This window comes from Sinocyclocheilus rhinocerous, unplaced genomic scaffold (assembly GCF_001515625.1).
Source record: "Sinocyclocheilus rhinocerous isolate Xijiao unplaced genomic scaffold, SAMN03320098_v1.1 scaffold1398, whole genome shotgun sequence".
NCBI lineage: Eukaryota > Metazoa > Chordata > Actinopteri > Cypriniformes > Cyprinidae > Sinocyclocheilus > Sinocyclocheilus rhinocerous.
In genome coordinates, this window is record NW_015632523.1 from 416,853 (window position 1) to 439,504 (window position 22,652).

At 36.2% G+C, this 22,652-nt stretch overlaps 1 protein-coding gene across 3 annotated transcripts in view; it reads right to left on the reverse strand.

Annotated features, from left to right (window-relative positions):
• The window catches only part of LOC107742620 (WW domain-containing oxidoreductase-like), a 236,604-nt gene that overhangs the window by 158,865 nt on the left and 55,087 nt on the right, over positions 1 to 22,652 (reverse strand). For all 3 annotated transcript variants that reach the window (XM_016555664.1, XM_016555666.1, XM_016555665.1), the window contains exons 5-6: positions 15,976 to 16,064; positions 3,053 to 3,238 (exon numbers count right to left, since the gene is read on the reverse strand). In XM_016555664.1, the coding sequence (XP_016411150.1) occupies positions 3,053 to 3,238; positions 15,976 to 16,064 (275 nt within the window). The remainder of the gene's footprint in view (positions 1 to 3,052; positions 3,239 to 15,975; positions 16,065 to 22,652) is intronic.

Genomic DNA, 22,652 nt, shown 5'->3' on the forward strand with positions numbered 1-22,652 from the left:
TTGTGTCTTATTATATTATTTACGGTTTTCTGTGATTTTTGTGGGGTTTTTTGTATTGTTGTTTTGTTTTGTGTTGGTTTTTATGTTTTGTTTTGTTTTGTGTTTGTTTTTATGTTTTGTTTTGTGTTTGTTTTTATGTTTTTTGTCTTGTGTTGGTTTTTATGTTTTGTGTTGTATTTTTATTTATTTATTTGTTGGTGTTTGTTATTTTTTATTTATTTATTGTTTTGTTTTTGTGTGTTGTTTTATGTTTTGTTTTGTTTTGTGTTGATTTTTGTTTTATTTTGTGTAAGCTTTTACATTTTATTTTGTGTTGGTTTATACGTTTTGTTTTCTATTGGTTTTGTGTTTTGCTCTTTGTTTTGTGTTTCTTTTAGTTGTTTTTATGTGTTGTTTTGCTTTTTTTGTCAATTTTTTTGTTTAGTTTAGTTTTTTTTTTTTTTTTCTTTGGAGTCTTGTTTGGCATCTAGTTTGGTGTGTAGTTTCGCGTCTTTGTTTTTGGCTTCCAACACTCTTTAAAATCTACTTTTGTGTTCACAGAAGAAAGTAAGGGTTTGGAACTTGGAAGGTAAATAAATTATAACAGAACTTTCATTTTGGGATGAACAATCGCTTTAAAGACAGTAAATAGTCAATTGTGAACAAATGGACAAAACTGATTTCTCACGGACTACAGTCTAACTAAAGTCTCACAGTTTAACAGGCGGGAATAACCTCCCGAATGTGAGACGATGGAGAAATGAACTAAATGAATTTTGGCAGGCCAGGTCTGACTTAATGCAAATCAAAGCTACGACATGATGTTCTTTAATTGGCTCTGACTAAGCTGTTAATCGCCAGATGTTTGACAAGGCCCCTGAACACAAGACGTATTTTCTCAATGTGTCCTTGTGTGTGTGTAAACAGTCCCAAGAAACTGCAGTGAAATGAATGTTCCCTCCCCTAGTGCGGATCAGAGCCCGCAATTGCATTCAACATTTACCTCTTAATTATACACTTTACATAACAACCAATCAAAACGTCATGTTCACTGTATGACAAGCTCAGTGCGGCCCATGTTGCTGTTTGACACGTTACATCTCTGCTTGGGTAAACAACAACATCTGCGGGCATCGCAACGGTACAAATACTAAAGGTGTGAACTGTGGGAGTGGGGAAACTAGTTAAAGGAATAGTTCACCAAAAAAATGAACATTTCGATATCAATTATTCACCCTTCTGTTTCCAAACTCCGTATGAAATCACCACATTTTTCCCCAAAGAATGAAATTGCAGGGTCTATCAAGCTCAATAAATAAATAAATAAAAGTATTATAACAGTGGTCCATTTTTAGATAAAAATGGTCCATTATTCACTAAAAAATTCCCTTGTTGTTGTTTGTGTATGCACACATTCTAACTTTAAACATAAAAACTAATAACATTTGGCATCAATTATGTTAAACCTTTAGCAATATGGCAAGTTTGAATATGAGACAATTTTCTTGATATTTAAAACAAAAATAAAAATAATAAAATTTTTAATATAAAATATAAATACATTCATTTATTTGTTTGTTTGTTTATTTATTTTTAAGTGGTCCAGCTGACTATTCAGATGAAACGAGTGAAAATTTAAGTCATTATTTACTATGGAGGGGAAAAAATTACATAATTCGTGGATATTCATGTGGCTATTCTACGTTGGTGCATTCAAAAGGGGGAAACACAATGATAATTTTGGTAACTGCAACAATGAAAACAAAAAGTTTCATGCTAAATATTTATGTATGTATGTATTTGATTCTATATACTACATCCGCATTCAATTTCAAGTGCTGTGTGACACTGAACACTGTTTAAAACTCTTACGTTCCAGTGAAGAATGAAAATCAGGTTTGGAATGACATGAATGCAAGTAAATAATGCCAGAATGTTGTTTTTTTTATATAGTATTTTTGGCTGAACTACCCAGTTGAGCTGTTATATATCTATCCCCACTATTCCTCTGCACATGTTGACTTTGTCATCACCTCACGGCCGGGATAATCCATACGGTCTTCCCAGCAGAGGCATTCTGGGGTGGAAATAGTCTATTTTCAGAGCAGAGGTATGAAAAGGTCAGGTCAGGCTGGTATTTAATGACTGCAGTATCCTGCTTTAAAGAGACTGAAGTATAAAGGCGTGAATCTGGTGTGAGTTTTCAGAGGTGAGTTTCCTGTCCACGCTATCAGTGTCCTCTTGTTTGGAGTCGGGAGGCAAATGCCAGCAGCTATCGGTCCTGTCACTTAAGCCCCAGTGCTACAGCGCAGATAAACGTCCCCGCTGGCTCCATTTTATTCTTCCACCCTAAATTTCCACAACCCCTCATTCTTTCCCTCCTGCTTTCCGTCGCTTGCACGGCCGTGTCAAGGTTTAACGGCTCTTGCAGCTTTGGGAAATATAATCTCTTCCTGGGTCAGAGGTCAGACTGGGAGCTCAAAAGGCCACATATTAATGAGATGAGGAGGTAGGGATCAAAAATTATCAGGTGTAGCAGAGAATGATAATAAAAAGAAGAAAGGAAATAAACTGTAAAAGTTAAATGGAGGAGTTACTGCGATAACAAGTAAGTGATTTTACTGTTGGCCAGAGCGAATTGAGATTTTGTTCCCTCGTTGACACAAGGGGCTTGTTAATCTAATGGACCCTCACGCTCTCGGAGCCGAAAATGTTCTTCAAAGCACTTTCATTTAATAATCACGTTACAGGAACAGCAGGCCCCAAATATTAGCTCTCTTTTTTTGCATACTATCTGTACTGCATACAGTATACACACTTTTTTCCATGGCGATGAATCTGAGAACAGAAGTGGCCCGTTTTTCAACCAGGATATCAAGGTTTAGCTGGTAAATATGGTCCATTTAGCATGTGCTGACAGATAAATATATCAGATAAATATCAGATCAATCAATCTGGAGACATGAGCGACAGAGGCTGTTGATGAAGCGACAACTGAGAGAAAATGGATGATTTTACATGAATCCATGAGAGATGAAATGAGGGAATGATGGGAGATCATTTAAAGTCTCACCTGTGAGACTCTGAGGAAACCACCACCACCCGAGCCGGAGCGGAGTGCCGCAGGACGTCCTGCAGGAGCTGAACCAAGTGGAAATGGCCAAGATGACAGATCTGAAAGGTGGTTTCCAGCCCGTCCTCCGTTAAATTCCAGGGCTGTGTGCAAACCGCTGCATTACACACCAGGATGTGCAACGGCCTTCAGAGAGAGAGAAAAAATATGAAAATAACACTTTCTTGCCAAAAACAAAAAAGCAAAGGCAAAAAAAATAAAACAAACCAAACACCACAACACAAAACAACAATTATAAAACCAAACCCAAACTATAAAAGCCAAAACAAATCCATAAAACCAAACCAGAGCCATAAAAAAACAAAAACAAACCCAACCAAAAATAAAAAATATGAATCAAAAATAAACCAAATCTAATCAAACCAAAGCCACAAACAAAACAAAAAAAAAACATAAAACCAAACCGAAACAAACCACGACAAACCAAAAACGAACCAAAACTAAACCAAACTAAGTCAAATCAAACCACAAACAAGACAAAAACCAAGCCAAACCAAGACAAAACCAAAACCATAAAATCCGATACAAACCATGAAACATGACAAAAACAAAACACAAACCAAAACCACAAAACAAAAACGAATCAAACCAAAATTCATAAAACCAAACAAAACAACAAAACAAACCCATGAAAAAAACAAAACTCATAAAAAACCCAAAAACCATAAAACCAAACCAAAACAAAACAAAACAAAACCACAAGCAAAACAAAAACCAAGACAAAAACAAAACCATAAAATCCAAAACAAACATAAAACAACACGAAAACAAACAATAATAAACACAAACCAAAACCACAGACAAAGCAAAAATCAAACCAAAACCCATAAAACCGAACAAAACCACAAAACAAAACAAAAACAAAAACCAAACAAAACCCCAAAAAACTAAAACAAACCAAACCCATAAAAACAAAAATCAAACCAAACCAAAACAAATCCATTCAAAACCCATAAAACCAAACACAACCATAAAACAAAAACAAACAAACAAAAAAACAAGCGCCGAGTAAACAAATCAAGCTAAATTAGGGATTCATGGAATTTTAAAACGCACAAAAACATTCTTTCAAGTCTATTCCAAGGTCATTCTGGGCAGATGGGCGTTCATCCATCGGCGTGAGAAAGGACGGAGATTTCTGGAAAGTCCAGGCAAGATCTTTTCTTTGACAGAGTCGCTCCAGTGGTCCTGAAACCACGGCCATACAGCAGAATAATCTGAATCCACCCCACCAATTTTTAATTTCTTCCATTAGAATTAATTACGAAGCCCACAGGCAATTTGTGTACTCCATATTTAATACTGCCTGCACTATTAATTAAAAACTGGTTGCTGGAAAATTAATGGAGGAATTGTTATGCCCCTGCATTAATGAGTCTTCTCTATGACATTAAAAAAAGTACACTTCACATTTCCCTTCAGGTTCAATGTGGAGAGACGCGTGCATCAGTGGAAAGGCACAGGATCACGGGAAATGTGCAGAGGCCACGGTTACACATGTGGATCTATTAGAAACACACAGCGTAACAAACACTGAACAGCACATGCTCTAGTTACAACTGACCTTTAGAACCAAAGTCCAAGCACAACAGTTTTTATTCTTTCTCTCTTTTTTCTGTTTCTATGAACTGCAGAAGTTCTTGTTCCTGATTATTGTACAGCATGACATGGAAATAAGAGTTATCACTCTTCAAAAGCTATTCAATGTTTTTTTCTAAATACTAAAAAATATTTTTAAGTTTGTTCAAAGTATTATTATGTTAACTAAATTAGTGTTTTAATGTAATTTTTAATGTAATTAAAATAATAAATATAATATAATATGGATATAAATAGTAAAAACAAGAAATAAATAGGTCAAATAAATGAAATATATTTAATAATGTTTCATATTTAAAGCTATCTAATATATTTTAAAATATATTTTAGCTTTTTAGTTTTAGGTGTTTATATAATATAATATATATTTAATAATAGTTAATATATTTAAAGATAGTCGATGTTTTTTTTTTCTTCTAAATACCACAAAATATTTTCAAGTTTGTTCAAAGTATTATTTTGTTTAGTAAATTAAAATGTTTGAAATTAATTAAAAAAATTTAATTATTAATAGAATAGAATACATTTAATATAACATAATATGGATACAAATAGTAAAAAAAAAAAAAGAAATACATATTTAAAATAATGTATATTTCATAATATTTAAAATTTAATGCTATTCAATATATTTTCATATTTTAAAATATATTTTACATTTTTTTGTTTTATGTGTTTAATATAATATATAATATAATAAAATATGTAATGTAATATGATATGATATATGATATGATATACGATACGATATGATATATGATATGGTATGATATAATACTAGAAATATACAATAAAAATAAATACAATTTAACATATATTTAATATTTAAAGTATTTAAAACTATTCAACTTTTTGTTTTGTGCTCTTTTCTAAATGTTACCAAGTTTGTATTATTTTGTTTAATGAATTAAAGTGTTTCTTCTTCTTTTTTTATTTATGGTCTTTTTAATGTCTTTCTATGACAAGACTGGAGAGTGGAGAGAGACTTAAAATATGTGGGAAATGGTTTCTTGAGAAAACAGGTGAGAAAATCATAATCATCAGCAGTTCAGCTACCGCTGGAGAACATGACTCTCTGGAAATATCTGCGGAGGAAACAGATCTGCTCTCCACCGCTGACTGACAACCTCACAGTCATGGGCACAGAGCCTGGCACACACACATACACACTCACTCACATACATACACACACACACACACACACACACACACACACACACACACACACTCACACACAGATCTCTCTGGGACTTAATGAAGCGTGGACTCAAAAAGAGGGAGTGATTGTACCTGCGAGAGAACACCATTAAACTTTATGACTTTCACGCTTGTGTTTGAAACCGTGTAATGGAAGAGGAACATGTCTGTGATTGCTGGTGAGCGGCAGATAACGCATCCCATGGGCTCCGTGAGACTCTGATATCAGCCCGAAAACCAGGAACACCCTACACTCCTGCCGCTCCTTAACATCACAGTCAACATTTGCTTCAACAAACCAAATTACTGTGCTGTTCAGACTATGACAGATTCTGGTTGCTTTTATTATTTGCATTTAGTATCACAACCCACCAGCTGAGAACCACTGCTTTAACAGACATAAAACATACATTAAAGTGTGCAGTTAGAGTTATATTTCACCTGCAGATAGATAGATAGATAGATAGATAGATAGATAGATAGAACGACAGAACGATAGATAGATAGAACGACAGAACGATAGATAGATAGATAGATAGATAGATAGATAGAGATAGATAGATAGATAGATAGACCAAAAACAAAACAAATCAAATATAAATAAAAAATAAACCAATTCTAATCGAACCAAAACCACGTACAAAACAAAAACCATAAAACCAAACCAAACCAAAAACAAACCAAAACTAAACCAAGTCAAATTAAACCAAAACAACAAACAAGACAAACCAAACAAAACCAAAACAATGAAATTCAAAACAATCCATAAAACTAAAACAAACAAAAACAAACCGATATCATAAAACAAACTCAATAAAAAAAAAACATAAAAAAACAAAATTAAAACCAAACAAATCCCCAACCAATACCACAAAAGAGAAACCAAAACAAACATCCACAAATAAAACAAAAGCAAAAACCAAACTAAAAGAAATCAAAATCAAAACACATTTAAAAAGTAGAAAATAATCACTGTATTCACGTTGGTTACAAATGGTTTTGAAAAATGTTTATCCAATTTTTTATAATAAAAATTAAATATAATTTTCTCACAATTTGAATTCATATGTAAGTGTATATAACATTATTTCCAAAAGTTATGATTCTTTAAAATGAGAATCATAAAATAAAATTATATAAATGTCATCGTATAACAACTTGGCAACTAACTGAAATGCATTTAAGCACTGAAATTACCAATTGGTAAATAAATAAATAAATTGCTAAAAATAAAACTAATACTACAACATCAAAATAAAAAAAATTTAAAAAAAGATTCAAAATATCAATAAAATTTACATTTGTATATAAATAATACAAAAATAACACCGAGTTGAATTGACCTCGCCATATCATAAAAAGGTCTGATATCTCATAATTTCCGATAAGTCTAATTTTTTTCTTGATTATGACATCAGGAAAGTTGCACCACCCCGACACCAAAAATATCAATTAAAAATATAAGTCCATTCAAGTCACCATATAAATTTAAATATATGTCAATAAATAAATAAATATATATGTTAGTGACTCTTTGATGTTGGACGAGTAAAAGCCAAGGGTCAATTACCAATAAACCACATAATAACCACCCAAAGAAAAAAATAAACCTAGCAACCTCTGCAGTTGAAAGTGGCCCCTGATGATGCAATGGAGTTGTTTTAAGATATCGTACACCACAACAGTCTTCCTTTGAAAGAAACGGAGACGATTTCTTAAACAAAATCTCTCTCACCTAAAATGTTATTTCTCTGGTCGATCTAAAAACGGCTCTCAATGGGAAGAAGCGTTGTTGTTTGCATGCTAATCCTGCTGTTGTGTCGTATGATTTAACAACTCGCAGCGCTCGCTCTGAGCCGCCCCCCGCCGGCCGTGTCTTCATAAGCAAAAAGCTAACAAATGGTTTTAATAGCTTAGCCCACATAATGTAAAAACTCCCTTTAAACTTATTAATGCGATCGGGGGGGTCTTCTGCAAATGTGCAATTTACGTGTCGGGGCGAGCGGGGGCGGTAACGACCGGACGGGGAGGAATAACACTGCATACTTACTTTAAAGAACCCCCAGGGCACGACCTTTGACCTCAGAATAATCTCTGCCCATAAAAGAATGATTGCTTTTGTCTCCCTTCACTCCGACCGGCCGTCATTAAGGGCCGCCGAGAAATTTGTGGGGCTAACAGAGAGATGCTTTAAAATAGACAGACACACATAAACAGACGGCACCCACAAGCATGCGGTCGTTACTAAAGCCACGTGTCTGTAGAGGAAAGACTTTATAGGCAGCGAGATGTTAAAAATAAACGACGCACACCTATGGACCGCTTTGCTATGAAGTTTTTTTTTTTCCTCACTACAAAGGGGTTTCTAATCAGTAAGATAAAAGCTTCAAACAACGTATGTACACTGATATATTGTTTACGTTGTTTATGCTTTCATCTGAACGTAAACAATGTATCCACGTACATGCGTTGCATACGCTGTTTACATATGTGATACTCTCCAAAATGGCGCTATAGGGTGGCGCGGAGGAGACAAATTGTTGAATAAAGTCGTTATTTTTGTTTTCTTTGCGCACAAAAAGTATTCTCGTAGCTTCGTAAAATTACGGTTGAACCCCTGATGTCACATGGATTAATTTAACGATGTCCTTACTACGTTTCTGTGCCTTGATCGTGTTAGGATCCTTGCTATCTACACTCTAAAAAATGCTGGGTTAAATACAACCCAGTGCTGGGTAAAATAGGGACAAACCTAGCAATTGGGTTGTTTTGAGGATCCGAGAGCTCTCGGATTTCATCAAAAATATCTTAAATTGTGCTCCGAAAATGAATGAAGGTCTTACGGGTTTGAAACGACATGAGGGTGTGTAATTAATGACAGAATTTTCATTTTTGGGTGAACTATCCCTTTAATCATAATATTGTGTTATTCAGAATAAGGTAAATAATTAGATTACTGATGTCCATGTAAACATACCCACTGACTACGTTTACATGGACATCAGTAATCCAATTATTTACCTTATTCTGAATAACACAATCCACAAAACATTAATTGTGTGATTTTTTTCAGCTTATATAAGTACTGCATTGTTAGCTTAGCAATGCATTATTACTGCAATAAAGCATGCGTTTTACCGTAGTGAACTTAAGTATGCAAACTTTTCTCAGGGACTGAAAAAAAAAGGTGTATAACTAGTTTTGGTGAGAATATTTGCCGGCATGTTTTTGTAGCATATCTGTGTCACTTTATTGCATTGCTCTTGGTTTGAATACCTTGAGTCAGGAATTTGTCCACAAGCAATCAATACACAGCGAACGCTTGGCGAAATTAAACATCATAGGCGATCAACTTCACTTCACAGCGTTTGTTGTGTGACTGAGTTAATTAAACACTACAAAAACCTGATGAGAACAAAGGAATGATAAGTACATGGAAATATGTTTCCTGAGCCTACCTGAACATACTGAGGGCGAAGAACAAAGAGAACAGGAGTGAAAGGAGAAAGAAAATAAATGAGGGCGCGGGCAAGGTAAGATGAGGGTTTACAAACAGCTACAAAAGAAAAGACAGGCTACAGAAAAGTGGCAAAAGCAGCTGTGATTGAATTAAGCTCCAATGGCAGTAATTGTTAATGTGTGTGTGTGTGCGTGCTAGCGGCGCCTGCAGACATCTCGACGGAAACAGAAACAGGGAGGCGTGGCGTGGACTCACCAGCTGCCTGCTGCCATTCACACCTGAGCACCTCTCCATTCTGATGAGAATTAATCTACTCCACCTCCTCTGGGACTCACGCTCACACACACACAGCCTGGGAACAGCTAATGAAGAAATACAACCTTGGCAAGGGAGAGAGAGGATATTCATTCATTCACTCACTCACTCGCTCGAGTATGATCACGGTGGTCCGGGTTACATGAGCATGAGGTGTGTCTGAAAGAGCACTGGATAGCAGATGAGGTCGTTCTAAAGGTCAAATCCTGCTTGGAAAACACCTATCTGTAGCATTCAAATAAAGCCCAAGACCTTAGCTTTGTTTTAGCCAATCAACTGAGCGTTAAGTGTCATGTGACTAACTGAAAAGCTAAACAAGACTAAACAAAACAGAACAGAACAAAGAAACAAACAAAAAAAACAGAATGTTAATCAAAACAATCTAAGCAAAACAAAACAGAACAAAAACAAAACAAGCAAACGTAGGGATGCACCGAAATGAAAATGCTGGGAAGTAAACCGAAACCGAAAATGCTTTGAAAAAATTAGTGCTGTCAAACAATTAACCGCGATTAATCGCATCCAAATTAAAAGTTTTTGTTTACACAATATATGTGTGTGTACTGTGCATATTTATTGTGTATATATAAACACACAAATACAGTATATATTTTGAAAATATAATACATGTATTTACATGTTTATATTTATATTCATATAATTTATATTATACATAAATATAATATATAAATAGAACATATTTTTCCTAAATATATACATGCATGTGTTTGTATTTATATATACATAATAAATATACACAGTACGCATATATATTATGTAACCAAAACCTTTTATTTTGGATGCGATTAATCGCGATTAATCATTTGACAGCACTAGTAATAATTATTAATTATTTTATTAAATAATATAAAGTAATTTTGTGAGATTGTTTATTTAACTCAATTTTAAAGATACCGAAAAAAAAACAAAAAACACCTGAACACCCCTGTGTGCCACGTCGTATATTTTCTCTTTCGGCCCAAAACTGAAAATGTCATTTCCAGCCGATAATTTTCAGCAGCTGAAATTTTGGTGTCTCCCTAAAGGAAAACTAAAAAAAAAAAAAAAAAACAAGCAATGCCAAGCAAAAAACACAACTAACAACTAAAGACAGCACCCATACATGTTAAACAAATAAATAAATAAAGCATAAATGGAACAAAACAAAAACAGAACTCAAAGTAAAGCTAAACAAACTAAAAAAAAAACAAGCAATGCCAAGCAAATCAAAACAAAACTAAAAAATAAACACAGCAAATTACTTTGGAGAAGCAGGAAAATTACATCCTGAAACCACAGTTAAGTGTAGCATCCCAAACCCTTCACTAGCGACTATCTTAAGAACAGACAGGGAAAAATACAAGTCCATAAATTCCATGGAAATTTTTCTCAAGTCTATTTCGGTTCAAAGCATTAGGAAGAAAGTCCTCTCACCATCTAGTCTAGAGTTTGAACCGATCCCCACACTAACTATGGGTCAATGGGCCAAATAAATGCTTTGGGTCCCAAACTAATAGGTTAATCTCTCCCTTTTATTAAAGGCTAACAGCTTCTATTAAGAGCTGACCAGCCCAGATGTGTTTGGAAGACTGAGGCACAGACATGGGAAAGATTTGCACAAGCCTGAACTGTCACTTAAACCAACATGCCATGACAGACAAGGAAAACGTACAGTAGATGCATGCACGCACACACACACACACGCACGAACGCACGCACGCACACACACTCACACTCACAGAAACACACACACACACACACACACACACACACCAGTATTGGTTGTGTCCAAAAATTAACAAATATAGATCCAGTGTTTCTCTGGATACACCATTAAGCAATTCTAAGTTACACAGTCTATATACTCCTAGGCCCTGTTTCAAATACGTTCTGAGACACCACCAAACAAAACAAAACAAAACAAAATCACAAAAAACAAAACAAAAACACAGAATGCAAAGCAAAACAAAAAGCAAATCAAATCAAAGCAAAAACCACTAAACGCAAAGCAAAACAAAACACAAAAAATGCAACAAAAACATAGCAAAAAAAGAACAGAACGAAAACAAAGAGCAAACCAAAACAAACTAAATAAAATAATGTAACGCAAAACACAAAAAGCAAAACAAAACTACAGAAAGCTAAACAAAAATACAGAAAAGCAAAACAAGCAAAGCAAGTAAAAAAAACACAAAAAGCTAAAGCAAAGCAAAAAAAAAACAAAAGTAAAACAAAAAAGCAAAACAGCAAAAGTATAAAAAGCAGAATGCAAAACAAAAAGCAAAACAAGACAACAAAAAGCAGAACAAAACAAAAAAAACAAACAGCAAAACAGCAAAGCAAAACACAAACAAGAAAACTAAACACAAAACAAGTAAAAAGCAGAACGAAACAAAACAAATAAGCAAAGCCAAACAAATTCTAAGGCAAATAATTGGTCTGTGTACTTTTTTAATTGATGCAAAAGTACACAGACCAATTATTTGCCTTAGAATTAGTTTGGCTTTGCTTATTTGTTTTGTTTCGTTCTGCTTTTTACTTGTTTTGTGTTTAGTTTTCTTGTTTGTGTTTTGCTTTGCTGTTTTGCTGTTTGTTTTTTTTGTTTTGTTCTGCTTTTTGTTGTCTTGTTTTGCTTTTTGTTTTGCATTCTGCTTTTTATACTTTTGCTGTTTTGCTTTTTTGTTTTACTTTTGTTTTTTTTTTGCTTTGCTTTAGCTTTTTGTGTTTTTTTTACTTGCTTTGCTTGTTTTGCTTTTCTGTATTAAGCCCAAATTCACAAACCTAAAAGTACACAAAGACAGTATTGCAGTCTGTTTTTTATGCCTGTATGAGTATTGCATTGTTAGCTTCACAACATACAGCAAACTCTAGCAGAATCAATGAAATCAAGCTGCCTGTGCGCTTCACATCTATCACTTTTAAGGCTCCATTTCAGTAAGGATAGTGCCTTAAGGCCCCGATATACTTCAAACGAAATCGAAATACGAACTTCGTTTTGAGTTCGTTTTGGCAGTTCAAAACAGCTCACCAAAGCAAACTTTTTGGGGGAGTTCGTTTTGGCTCCTAAACACCTTTGAGCTACCATTGGTCCGTGGCGATTATGCTGTCGGTGGGTGTGTTCTGGAACTCCGCCTTCTTTGACGTGCGATTTTTTTCCCCCGGTTTGTTTCTCATTCCACAGAGGTCAGACAGGAGAACACATCTCTGCGACTATCTTGCGGGCTGTGCACGGTCCAATCTTGAATGTTTCAGCAACACTTTGTTGCGTGGCCCCACAAACTAGTAGTCGGAGTGTCAAGGCCAGTCTCTCCGTAGTGGAAATCTGTGTCCTGTGCGTTTTTGCATGTTTCACATAAGGTGATACCCTTTTCAAGAGATCGTCAATCCACGCGGCGCACATTCTAAAGTATGAAAAATGCACTTTCTCATCTGTGCTCCGCATTTGCTGAATAAAAAGGGCAAACTCGCCATCATTCTTTCTGTTTTTGTTAAGTGGACGCACATACCACCTCATTTGTTCTTGTTCTTTTTCTTTGCCATTGAATAGATCAATGCTACTGCCAGATGTTTACGAAACTGTTCTTCTCTCACAGCCGCCATCGTTGTTGTGTTTAGGGGGTACATGCGGGCAGCGGGACACATGTTTACAACCCCCGCCTCCATCAGCGCGGGGGTGTCGGAATGTTCGAAAACAGTATACCATCGCTTAGCCTTTTTGAACTTCTTTTTGCCCTCAAACAAAGAACGAAAAAGAACTTTGCTTGAAGTATATCGGGGCCTTAAGAAAGCAGATGCCTATGTAGGCTGTAGGCAAGGCAGCTAACTAAGTTTTGGTAAAGATCCCTAAACACACATCTTTCTCAGGGTCACTTTGGGAAACAATGCTCAGAGATCCTGTAATCAGGAGCCACGGTCAACGCATTTTACACCTTCCAGCGTGTGGGAAAATAAGCGTTTATGAAACTTAGACGGACTGGAGGTGGGTGGAGGGGTTTGGCTCTGGGACAGGGTGGGGGTCACCTCCAGGGGTCTGGCTGCTGACCAAGCTGCTGCCGTAGCCCCGGGGCCGGCCAGGGGCCAGATGAGTCCTGCAGCCCCTCGAGGGCTCGGGGACACCGGCGGCATCTCCACGCTCCCCACACAGCCAGGACATCACCTCTAATACTGCAACTCACTAAATATGGATCGAGAGCTGATGGAGCTGTGAAGGTCAAAGCTGTGCTGCAGTAAAACTAAGGAAGAAGGTCCATGAACGAGGAAAGCATGGAGCAGAAAAGGAACCCGATTCAAAACATTTCACTATGAACAAAAGCCATGTCGGACAACCGAAATCAAAAACAAAACAGCAATGATATTTAATTCATAAGCAAATAACTGATTTAAAATGATATTAAAATACAAAAATCCCAACAGGCAGTTTTTTTCCCCCTTAAAACTACAGCATAAGATACTACATCAGAAGTGACACAGTTCTCACAGCGCAGAGGAGACATTCCAGACACGTCTATATTAAATCATAATTATGCCTCATTAGCCTAATTACTGATCACGGCAGCTCACCATCCAAAAACTAATGAATGTTTACAGATAAAAAAAAAAACACTGTATTGATATGATAATAGAAGGCAGACACGCTGAAACTGTTAAACGCTTCATCTTGGCATAATATTAAATAACATTTTGTAATATGATGACAACAAATTGTGGGAAACACTATATAATCAATGCTCTTTTCATAAGAATTTAAATTCCCGAATTCAAGACATTCAGCATTCAAAATTCATTTTCAGGCCAAGGAGCGGAAAATGGACATACATAATAAAAATAAAATACATAGGTATAGCATGACCTAGAAAAACATGGTAAATGTATGACATATTTTCCTATGACGCTTACATTGCAAAAACAGATAGCATTTTAGTGTGGGACTGAACTTTAAAATGTAAGTGTATTTTATTATTAACTTTAAATTGCATATTTATATTTACTTTAGGAAAAATGAACAGTTGTAATATTTTTTTTGCAAAGTGAAATTGCTAAATTTAATTAATTTATCATTTTTGCCTCATTGATTGATTTAAAGCATAGTATTTATAAATGAGTCAATGACACATTTATTTATTTATTTATTTGATTGTTTGTTTGTTCGTTTGTTTGTTTGTTTAACATGATAAATAAATAATGGATCCGTATTTATTTATGTCATTATTTATTTAACATGCATGAGTGTGAAATAAATAAATAAATAAATAATGGAACAGTTATTTATTTATTATGCATGGGTGTGTGAAATAAATAAATAATGTAACAGTTATTTATTATGCATGGGTGTGTGAAATAAATAAATAATGTAACAGTTATTTATTATGCATGGGTGTGTGAAATAAATAAATAATGTAACAGTTATTTATTATGCATGGGTGTGTGAAATAAATAAATAATGTAACAGTTATTTATTATGCATGGGTGTGTGAAATAAATAAATAAATAATAGAACAGTTATTTATTTATTGTGCATGGGTGTGTGAAATAAATAAATAAATAAATAATGGAACAGTTATTTATTATGCATGGGTGTGTGAAATAAATAAATAAATAAATAAATAATGGAACATTTATTTATTATGCAAGGGTTTGTGAAATAAATAAATAAATAATGGAACAGTTATTTATTTATTATGCATGGGTGTGTGAAATAAATAAATAAATAAATAATGGAACAGTTATTTATTTATTATGCATGGGTGTGTGAAATAAATAAATAAAGGAACATTATTTATTTATTTATTATGCATGGGTGTAAAATAAACAAAATAAACAAACAAAAATAAATAAATAAATCATGTTTATTATCATATCTATCTATCTATCTATCTATCTATCTATCTATCATCACACATGTTTAGACTTGTTTTCACAAGTCAGTTCCACTGCATCCATCCCAGCATGATGTGCACTACAACTTCCTGAAAGCTGGGAGCACTAATTGATTTAACTAGGAGACTGTGAAGGACTTACCAATCTGTGGCGTTGCGATTGATGGAATTATAGCTAAGGTTCGGCTACTTATTTATTGACCACAGAGAGGGATGAGGGGTCACGATGAAAGAGGGGAGACCTTTTGGCCCCTTCTCTGATGCGATAGTTCGTTAATGGAGCCGGGGGCCGGGTGAAGGGGGGTCGGTCTCAGGACGGAGCAAGCAGAAAGCTTTTTATGATTACCTAGCCAGCGTTTATCCAGGTGCCTAATGAAACCTTGTATTACAATTCTGTTGCACTGTGTATTACTTACAGTTTCCTGGCTTTGAAGATCTCTGCAAACTCTCGGACGCTCCTCAAGGAAGCCAAATCCAGCGTCATGGCTTCAACACGGGCTTTGCGCTAGTGAAAGAGGAACAGAAAAAGAGAAAGCAGTAGATATTATACCAGCTGCATCCATCACTATCACACTGCTAACAAACTGAAAGCCAAAGCTCTAACTCACTGAACACTTCCCACCCAAACCCTCCACTATATCTCACAGACGCCATGAAAAACAACTCCATCTCCCGTTCCCTAAATCAGGGGCGCATTTCCAATAGGGAATGTTGCACATTGTGTGGCGGGAGAGCATCTCAATATCCTCTTTATGGCATTTTTATGACCCTGTATCCGATCTCTGCTGCGTGCATCCTGTGCTTACACTAAGTAAACGGTAAGGCAGTGGCTCCCTTCTTTCATAATGTCCATAATGGCATATAGAACAGGCCCGAGGAGATAAATAATGTATGAGCAAAGCCAAATCCACAATAATGGTCTCTCTCAGTGCTGGCTTTTAGGTGCACCTTTGATCATACCAGAACACAATCGATATTAAGGAAGACACATAAATCACTCCACAAAGAAAGGATCATAGTCTCACTGGTCAGAGGTCAGTTCAAGTTCTCCTGAGGTAAAGTCAGTGGGAAAGTCTGAGGTTTTAGTGTACAGGCACACACAATAAATAAATAAAACAATAAACAAACAAACATATATATTTTGTTTTGTTTACTACTAGTAGCAGTAGTAGTAATAGTAATATTATCATCATCATCATCATTATTTATTATTATTATTATTATTATTATGATTATTATGTTATTGTCATCCTCATCAGCATCATCATCATTATTATTATTATTACCATTATTATTGTCAACGTCATCATCATCATATTATTATTATTACTATTATTATCATCATTATTAGTATGCAGCTTTTTAATAGTTGATTGTGTATGCAAAAAAACTTCATGTCCCTTATTGCACTGTGGCCTCTCTCTTCTCGCATAATAAAATTTCAATGCAAATCAACATTTTATGTGAAATTATTGTTAGAAACCACGTAATAAACTAGATAATGCAAAGTCAAGTATTAGTGTACAACAACTACAAAACTACAGAACAGATCACTTTTAGTTTACTTTATTTACTAGTAAGTTAATACAGCTAAATGCTGATAAAGAAAATTTCAGGTCTGTTTCATTGGCTATTCTCCGTGTTTCCTTCTCGCCACAAACAGCTGTGTGCTAACTTAGCAGGTTCCGCTAGCCCTGTACAGCATCTCTGATGAGGGATTTTTTGATGAATGACTGTATAAACTCTGCTAATATTACAGTGGGGTTAGGAGACATGGTGCAATTTAATTATGCCATGTACAGCACACCACCAGGTTAACAGGAAAAGCACCCCATCAGCATTTCTCCTATCAACAGCACGTCCATGAACCACTTACAATTGCTAATCAGCCTCTGCACAATTAGTGCCGTAGACGATTCTAGATGGCTACTGTACTATAAAGACTTCAGAGCAATCATGTCTAGTCTTGTCATATGCCCTCGATTGTAAACTGCAAGATATACAATAACTGTTCAACATCACTTTTCATCAGATTATTACTGTCCAATGGGGCTTGACTAATACCCAGAGCTGATTGTTTCAGCGTTATCGCCAACAAAAACTAGGACACTTGGTTATTAAAGACCATCAATATAATATTAAAAAGGAAGTTGTGTTGACCCAACAAAATGTCACAGCAGAATTACTGGCTTCCATCTAATTACTCCAATATAAAACACGCACATGATGCACAAGCATAATATGCGGCAAAATACACTTTCATTAAAACAAAGGGAACGACAGAACGATAGGATGATAGAACGATCAACAGAATTAACAGACAGACAGACAGACAGACAGACAGACTGCCAGACCGAACAACCGACCATCCGACCGACAGACAGACAGACTGCCAGACCGAACAACCGACCATCCGACCGACAGACAGACAGACTGCCAGACCGAACAACCGACCATCCGACCGACAGACAGACAGACTGCCAGACCGAACAACCGACCATCCGACCGACAGACACAGACAGACAGACAGACAGACCGACCGCCAGACCGAACGACCGACCGCCAGACCGAACGATCGACCGACCGGCCGACAGACACAGACAGACAGACAGACAGATAGATAGATACAGACAGACAGACAGACAGACAGACAGATAGATAGAAAGAAAAAAAAACAACATACACATTTATATTATTTTAATTGTGAGGGCATTTGGTCTCCAAATGTTAGGCAAAGACCACGACACACAGACACAGTTTTATTCATACAGACAGGCTTATTTGTCAGTTGTGCAACGCTACTGCATCTAACAAATCTTATTTATCTAAATCAGGTTTAGCCTGTGGGCCTGCAGACCTTGACTGGGGTGCTGTGATTATGCGATAAGACTGAGACGTAGACAGCATAAGTCTACTCTGAAACAGCCACAAGGCACACATGAACAACAGAAACCAATGTCAGTGCAAGCGGATAATTATTTCAGAAGGATCTGTCTGTGGATTACAGTCTCCATTCAATGCGATGAATATCTCAGCGTTTCCCAAATGGCATGTCACGACCCAAAAATGGGCTGCATGCTTCTGACGGGTTGCAAAAACAATGGGATGTTAAAAGGGGTTCACTTGTGGCGAGGGTAAACAGTATTATAAATATGACTGATAGAAGGCAAACAGCGCAGTGTGCACACCTGAGGACTGCATTCTAGCGTACGCAACAGATGAGTGTCCAGTTAGACTGATTGCTGGGAGATTGATGGACGGCAGTTGCGTGAGTTACTGCATGTCAGGCTTCGCTAGCCGCGTTTGGCAGGTGTATGGCATGTGAAAACTGGAAAACAGGAAATAACAGCTGCTGGGAAACACAAGAGGACAGATGTGAAGACTGATGACTAAATGATTTGGACAGATATGAAACCAGAAGAGCTAGGTTTGATGTGTGGTACTGTTGATTAACAGACTGTAAAAGTCTGACACAAGCCAAAGTCTGGTTCACTTCATAGCTTGTTCTGGCAAAGAACAGCCAATTTTGACATATATGTAATACATGTACAGGGATAAATGAAAATTTGCATTCTGAATTTGTCATTTTGGTCACAGTTTATTTTAAGGTCTAGTTCTTACTATTAATTAACTATTAACTATGACTTTTGCCTTAAGGATGTATAATATGACCATGTAGAATACAGTTGAGGTCAAAAGTTTACATCCCCCTTTCAGAATCTGCAAAATGTTAATTATTTTACCAACATAAGAGGAATCGTACAAAATGCATGTTATTGTTTATTTAGTACTGACCTGAATAAGATATTTCACATAAAAGAGGTTTACATATAGTCCACGAGAGAAAAAATTGGTGAATTTATAAAAATGACCTTGTTCAAAAGTTTACATTCTTAACACTGTGTTACCGAGGCCAGAAGAGAGTTGAGTTCAAATCAAGAATGAGACCAGAACAGGGTCGAGTCTGAATCAAGATGGAGAACAGAAGAGGTTTGAGTCCGAATCAAGACAAAACCAGAAGAGCTTTCTATGCTTTCCTTTGAGGTGAATGAAGTACACATGCACAACATGTCTCACCTCTGTCTTTTGGAGCAATAACATAATGCTAAGAACAATTGTAGTCTGATTAACATACACACACCAATTTCAGCACAATTTAATTATGTAGGTTTTGCAAAAAATGGACTGGAATCATTTCAGTCGAGCTGAAGGGTTTACATGACACTTTAAAAATACTAATTGTATTAGACCAACTGAAATCTAAATTTTAAATGCACCAATTACAATTAACTGCAGAGAAGCTTATTCAAATAATGCAACAACAATCTCAACTAAAGTTTGCAGAGAAAACACCCAAGAAATTAATGAAAAATTATTGTGGTTAGAAATTCCATACATCCAAAATACTAACTACCAATTATTTCATTTAGATAATGTTGAAAAAGCTGAACAGACAGTTGTGCTCAAGGAAGTCTGGTACCTTTCCTTGCCATTTTGGAAAGCCAGTGGGGCCAGTGCCTCAGGGTCTAGGGCTGTCAGGGGTTTCCAAACTCTCAAAGCTACAGTGCCCGAGAGAGATTTCCCAAAGAATCTGAACACCAAGGTCTTTGGCACATACTAGGGAAGGACTACTAGGGCCCCTCTGTGCAATCAGCAAACCACTGGATGATTTTGTGAGGAAAAAGGCAAGAAAGCTTTGGGTAGGACTTCCACTTTCTAAAGATGTGGTCAACATTTACTTCTGTACAGCGAAATTCTGCAGAAAATCCAGTCATCTCAATAGGAATCCACACGATCTAGAATTTCGGGTGAGGGACACACAGATACATGTGCTCATGGACCTTACGGGACCATGATCCAGCTCTTCCCTCAACTCACCTCCTCTCTTTCGCTCACAAACAAATAAAGTATTAATAGCCCACTGCTATCCATTAACAGATGCATCTGAAGATACTTGCAGTACACTAATTGCAGTTAGAGTCCCTCGGGAGCAACTTGGGGTTAAGTGCGCTGCAAAAGAGCACAACAAGGGTTCTTACTAATTGTCCGGTTAGTAATTGTCCAGGTGGTCACCCCCACCTAACAGTGAGTCTGCAACATTTGCATAACCAGCCAGGAGTCTTAACCACTCTACTACAACCCTGTATGGTCGACTCTCCAGTCTGTGTAGAGCACAAGCAATCAACAACAATGTCGCCCAGAGCCACACCCTGTCAAGGAAAAATTACCCAACATCCCCAAACACCATTCATCAATGTGGAACTGTGCTTGACGGGGACCTTGTCAAACTGCACAGCCCACAGTCACCTTCCACTACAGCACAGCTTAATCACGACACATAAGTAAGCTCCCCCATAATTTGACGTGTATAATATTACACCGATAATGCCGTAAAGTCAACATGGAGTCAAATTTGACCCTCTTTACTTTCTTATTACACCTTAATGTGCTGGATTTACTGGTGTATGTTACTCAAAATATCTTTGTAGTCTTCCATTAAACTTTAATAACTTACTCAAACCCTGATTTTCCAATCTGACACCATCAAGCCCTTTTATTTTTCAATGGAATAACGAAGTGACTATTCAGAAGTATCAATTATGTCAAAGCTATTTCAATAAATTAAATTAAATTAAAAATACGCACCTTGCAGGTTCTTTCGCACACATAAATATTAGTGCTGTCAAACGATTAATCGCGATTAATCACATCCAAAATAAAAGTTTTTGTTCACATAATATATGTGTGTACTGTGTATGTTTATTATGTATATATAAATACACACACATACAGTATATATTTTGAAAATATTTACATGCATATATTAGGGGTGTAATGATACACGTATTTGTATTGAACCGTTCGGTAAGAGGCTTTCGGTTCGGTTCGGTACGCATTACAAACCGAACGATTCGTTGGACTAATCCTATTACATATGGAAACTAAAAGAGCTTTAAGTGTGTGAAATAAAAATGTTCTCAGTGCCACTGCGCTCAACAAGGCAGCCCAAACGACGTAACAGGCAACATGCACGCACTGCGAAAGGCCCCGCGATAACCTCCTCTTGCTGGGGTGCGTCGAAAGACGATGATCTTGTATCAACGATAGCCAGAGATATTGTCAGAAACAACAATTATTGGCAATATTAAGAGGATTTAGCATTTCCAAATAATTTAGGCCTGTTGCATTCTTATTTTTATTAGGACTATTATTATTAAGTTACTTTTATTATTAAATTAAAATTACAATGAATTTGCCCCGCAATATTAGCTACCACATAACTGACGTGCTGCGAGAATAACAAAAGATTAGGCTATTTACTCCTCGATTAAAGTGTTTAAAAAATTTATTTTAAAACAGGTCTATATACAATGAATTATAGGCCTATAATTAAAATATTAACTCAGCAGTCATCAATTAAAATCAATGAATAAAAAGCTTTAGCCTATTTCAAGCACCAACTTTCAAAAACAACCTGTTTAACACGAAATACGTTTCTTGTCTTTTTTTTTTCACTATGTACGGGCCACAAGAGAAATATTAAAGGAATACATGAAAACCATTAGCTATATACTGTTATCAGCATATGTTGAAGTAGATTCATCTCTCGTCGTCTCTGAGAGAATATGCGGCGTCAGATGCCGAAAGCTCCGTCATTCCGTTTTTACTTTCACTTTCTGCATATTTAATTGACTGAGCTTAAGACGTTCACCGGCATAACTCTTAACTCTTACACGAAGTTTGCACGTTGCTTATGTGATATCTATTGGCTCGCCTTCATGGTTTAAAACAGAAATATCTCCAACATTACGACGTAAGCAATCCCCCCCTCGTATCAAAAACGTACCGAACCGTGACACCACTGTGTCGTATCGAACCGAACCCGTGAATTTTGTGAACCGTTACACCCTTCCCTTCCATAGACTGTTTCTCTAACCCGTTTGCTCTCCATCTCTCTCACTCTCCCAGCACCTGTTCAATAAAGCTCTGTTTACTTTACCTCTCCGTCCCTGGTCTCCTTCTGTACTGTGACAGTCGTGAAGGCGCTGTGTGTTTCCTTGTGAAAGCGAAACTACTTTGTTTGGCCTTCCAA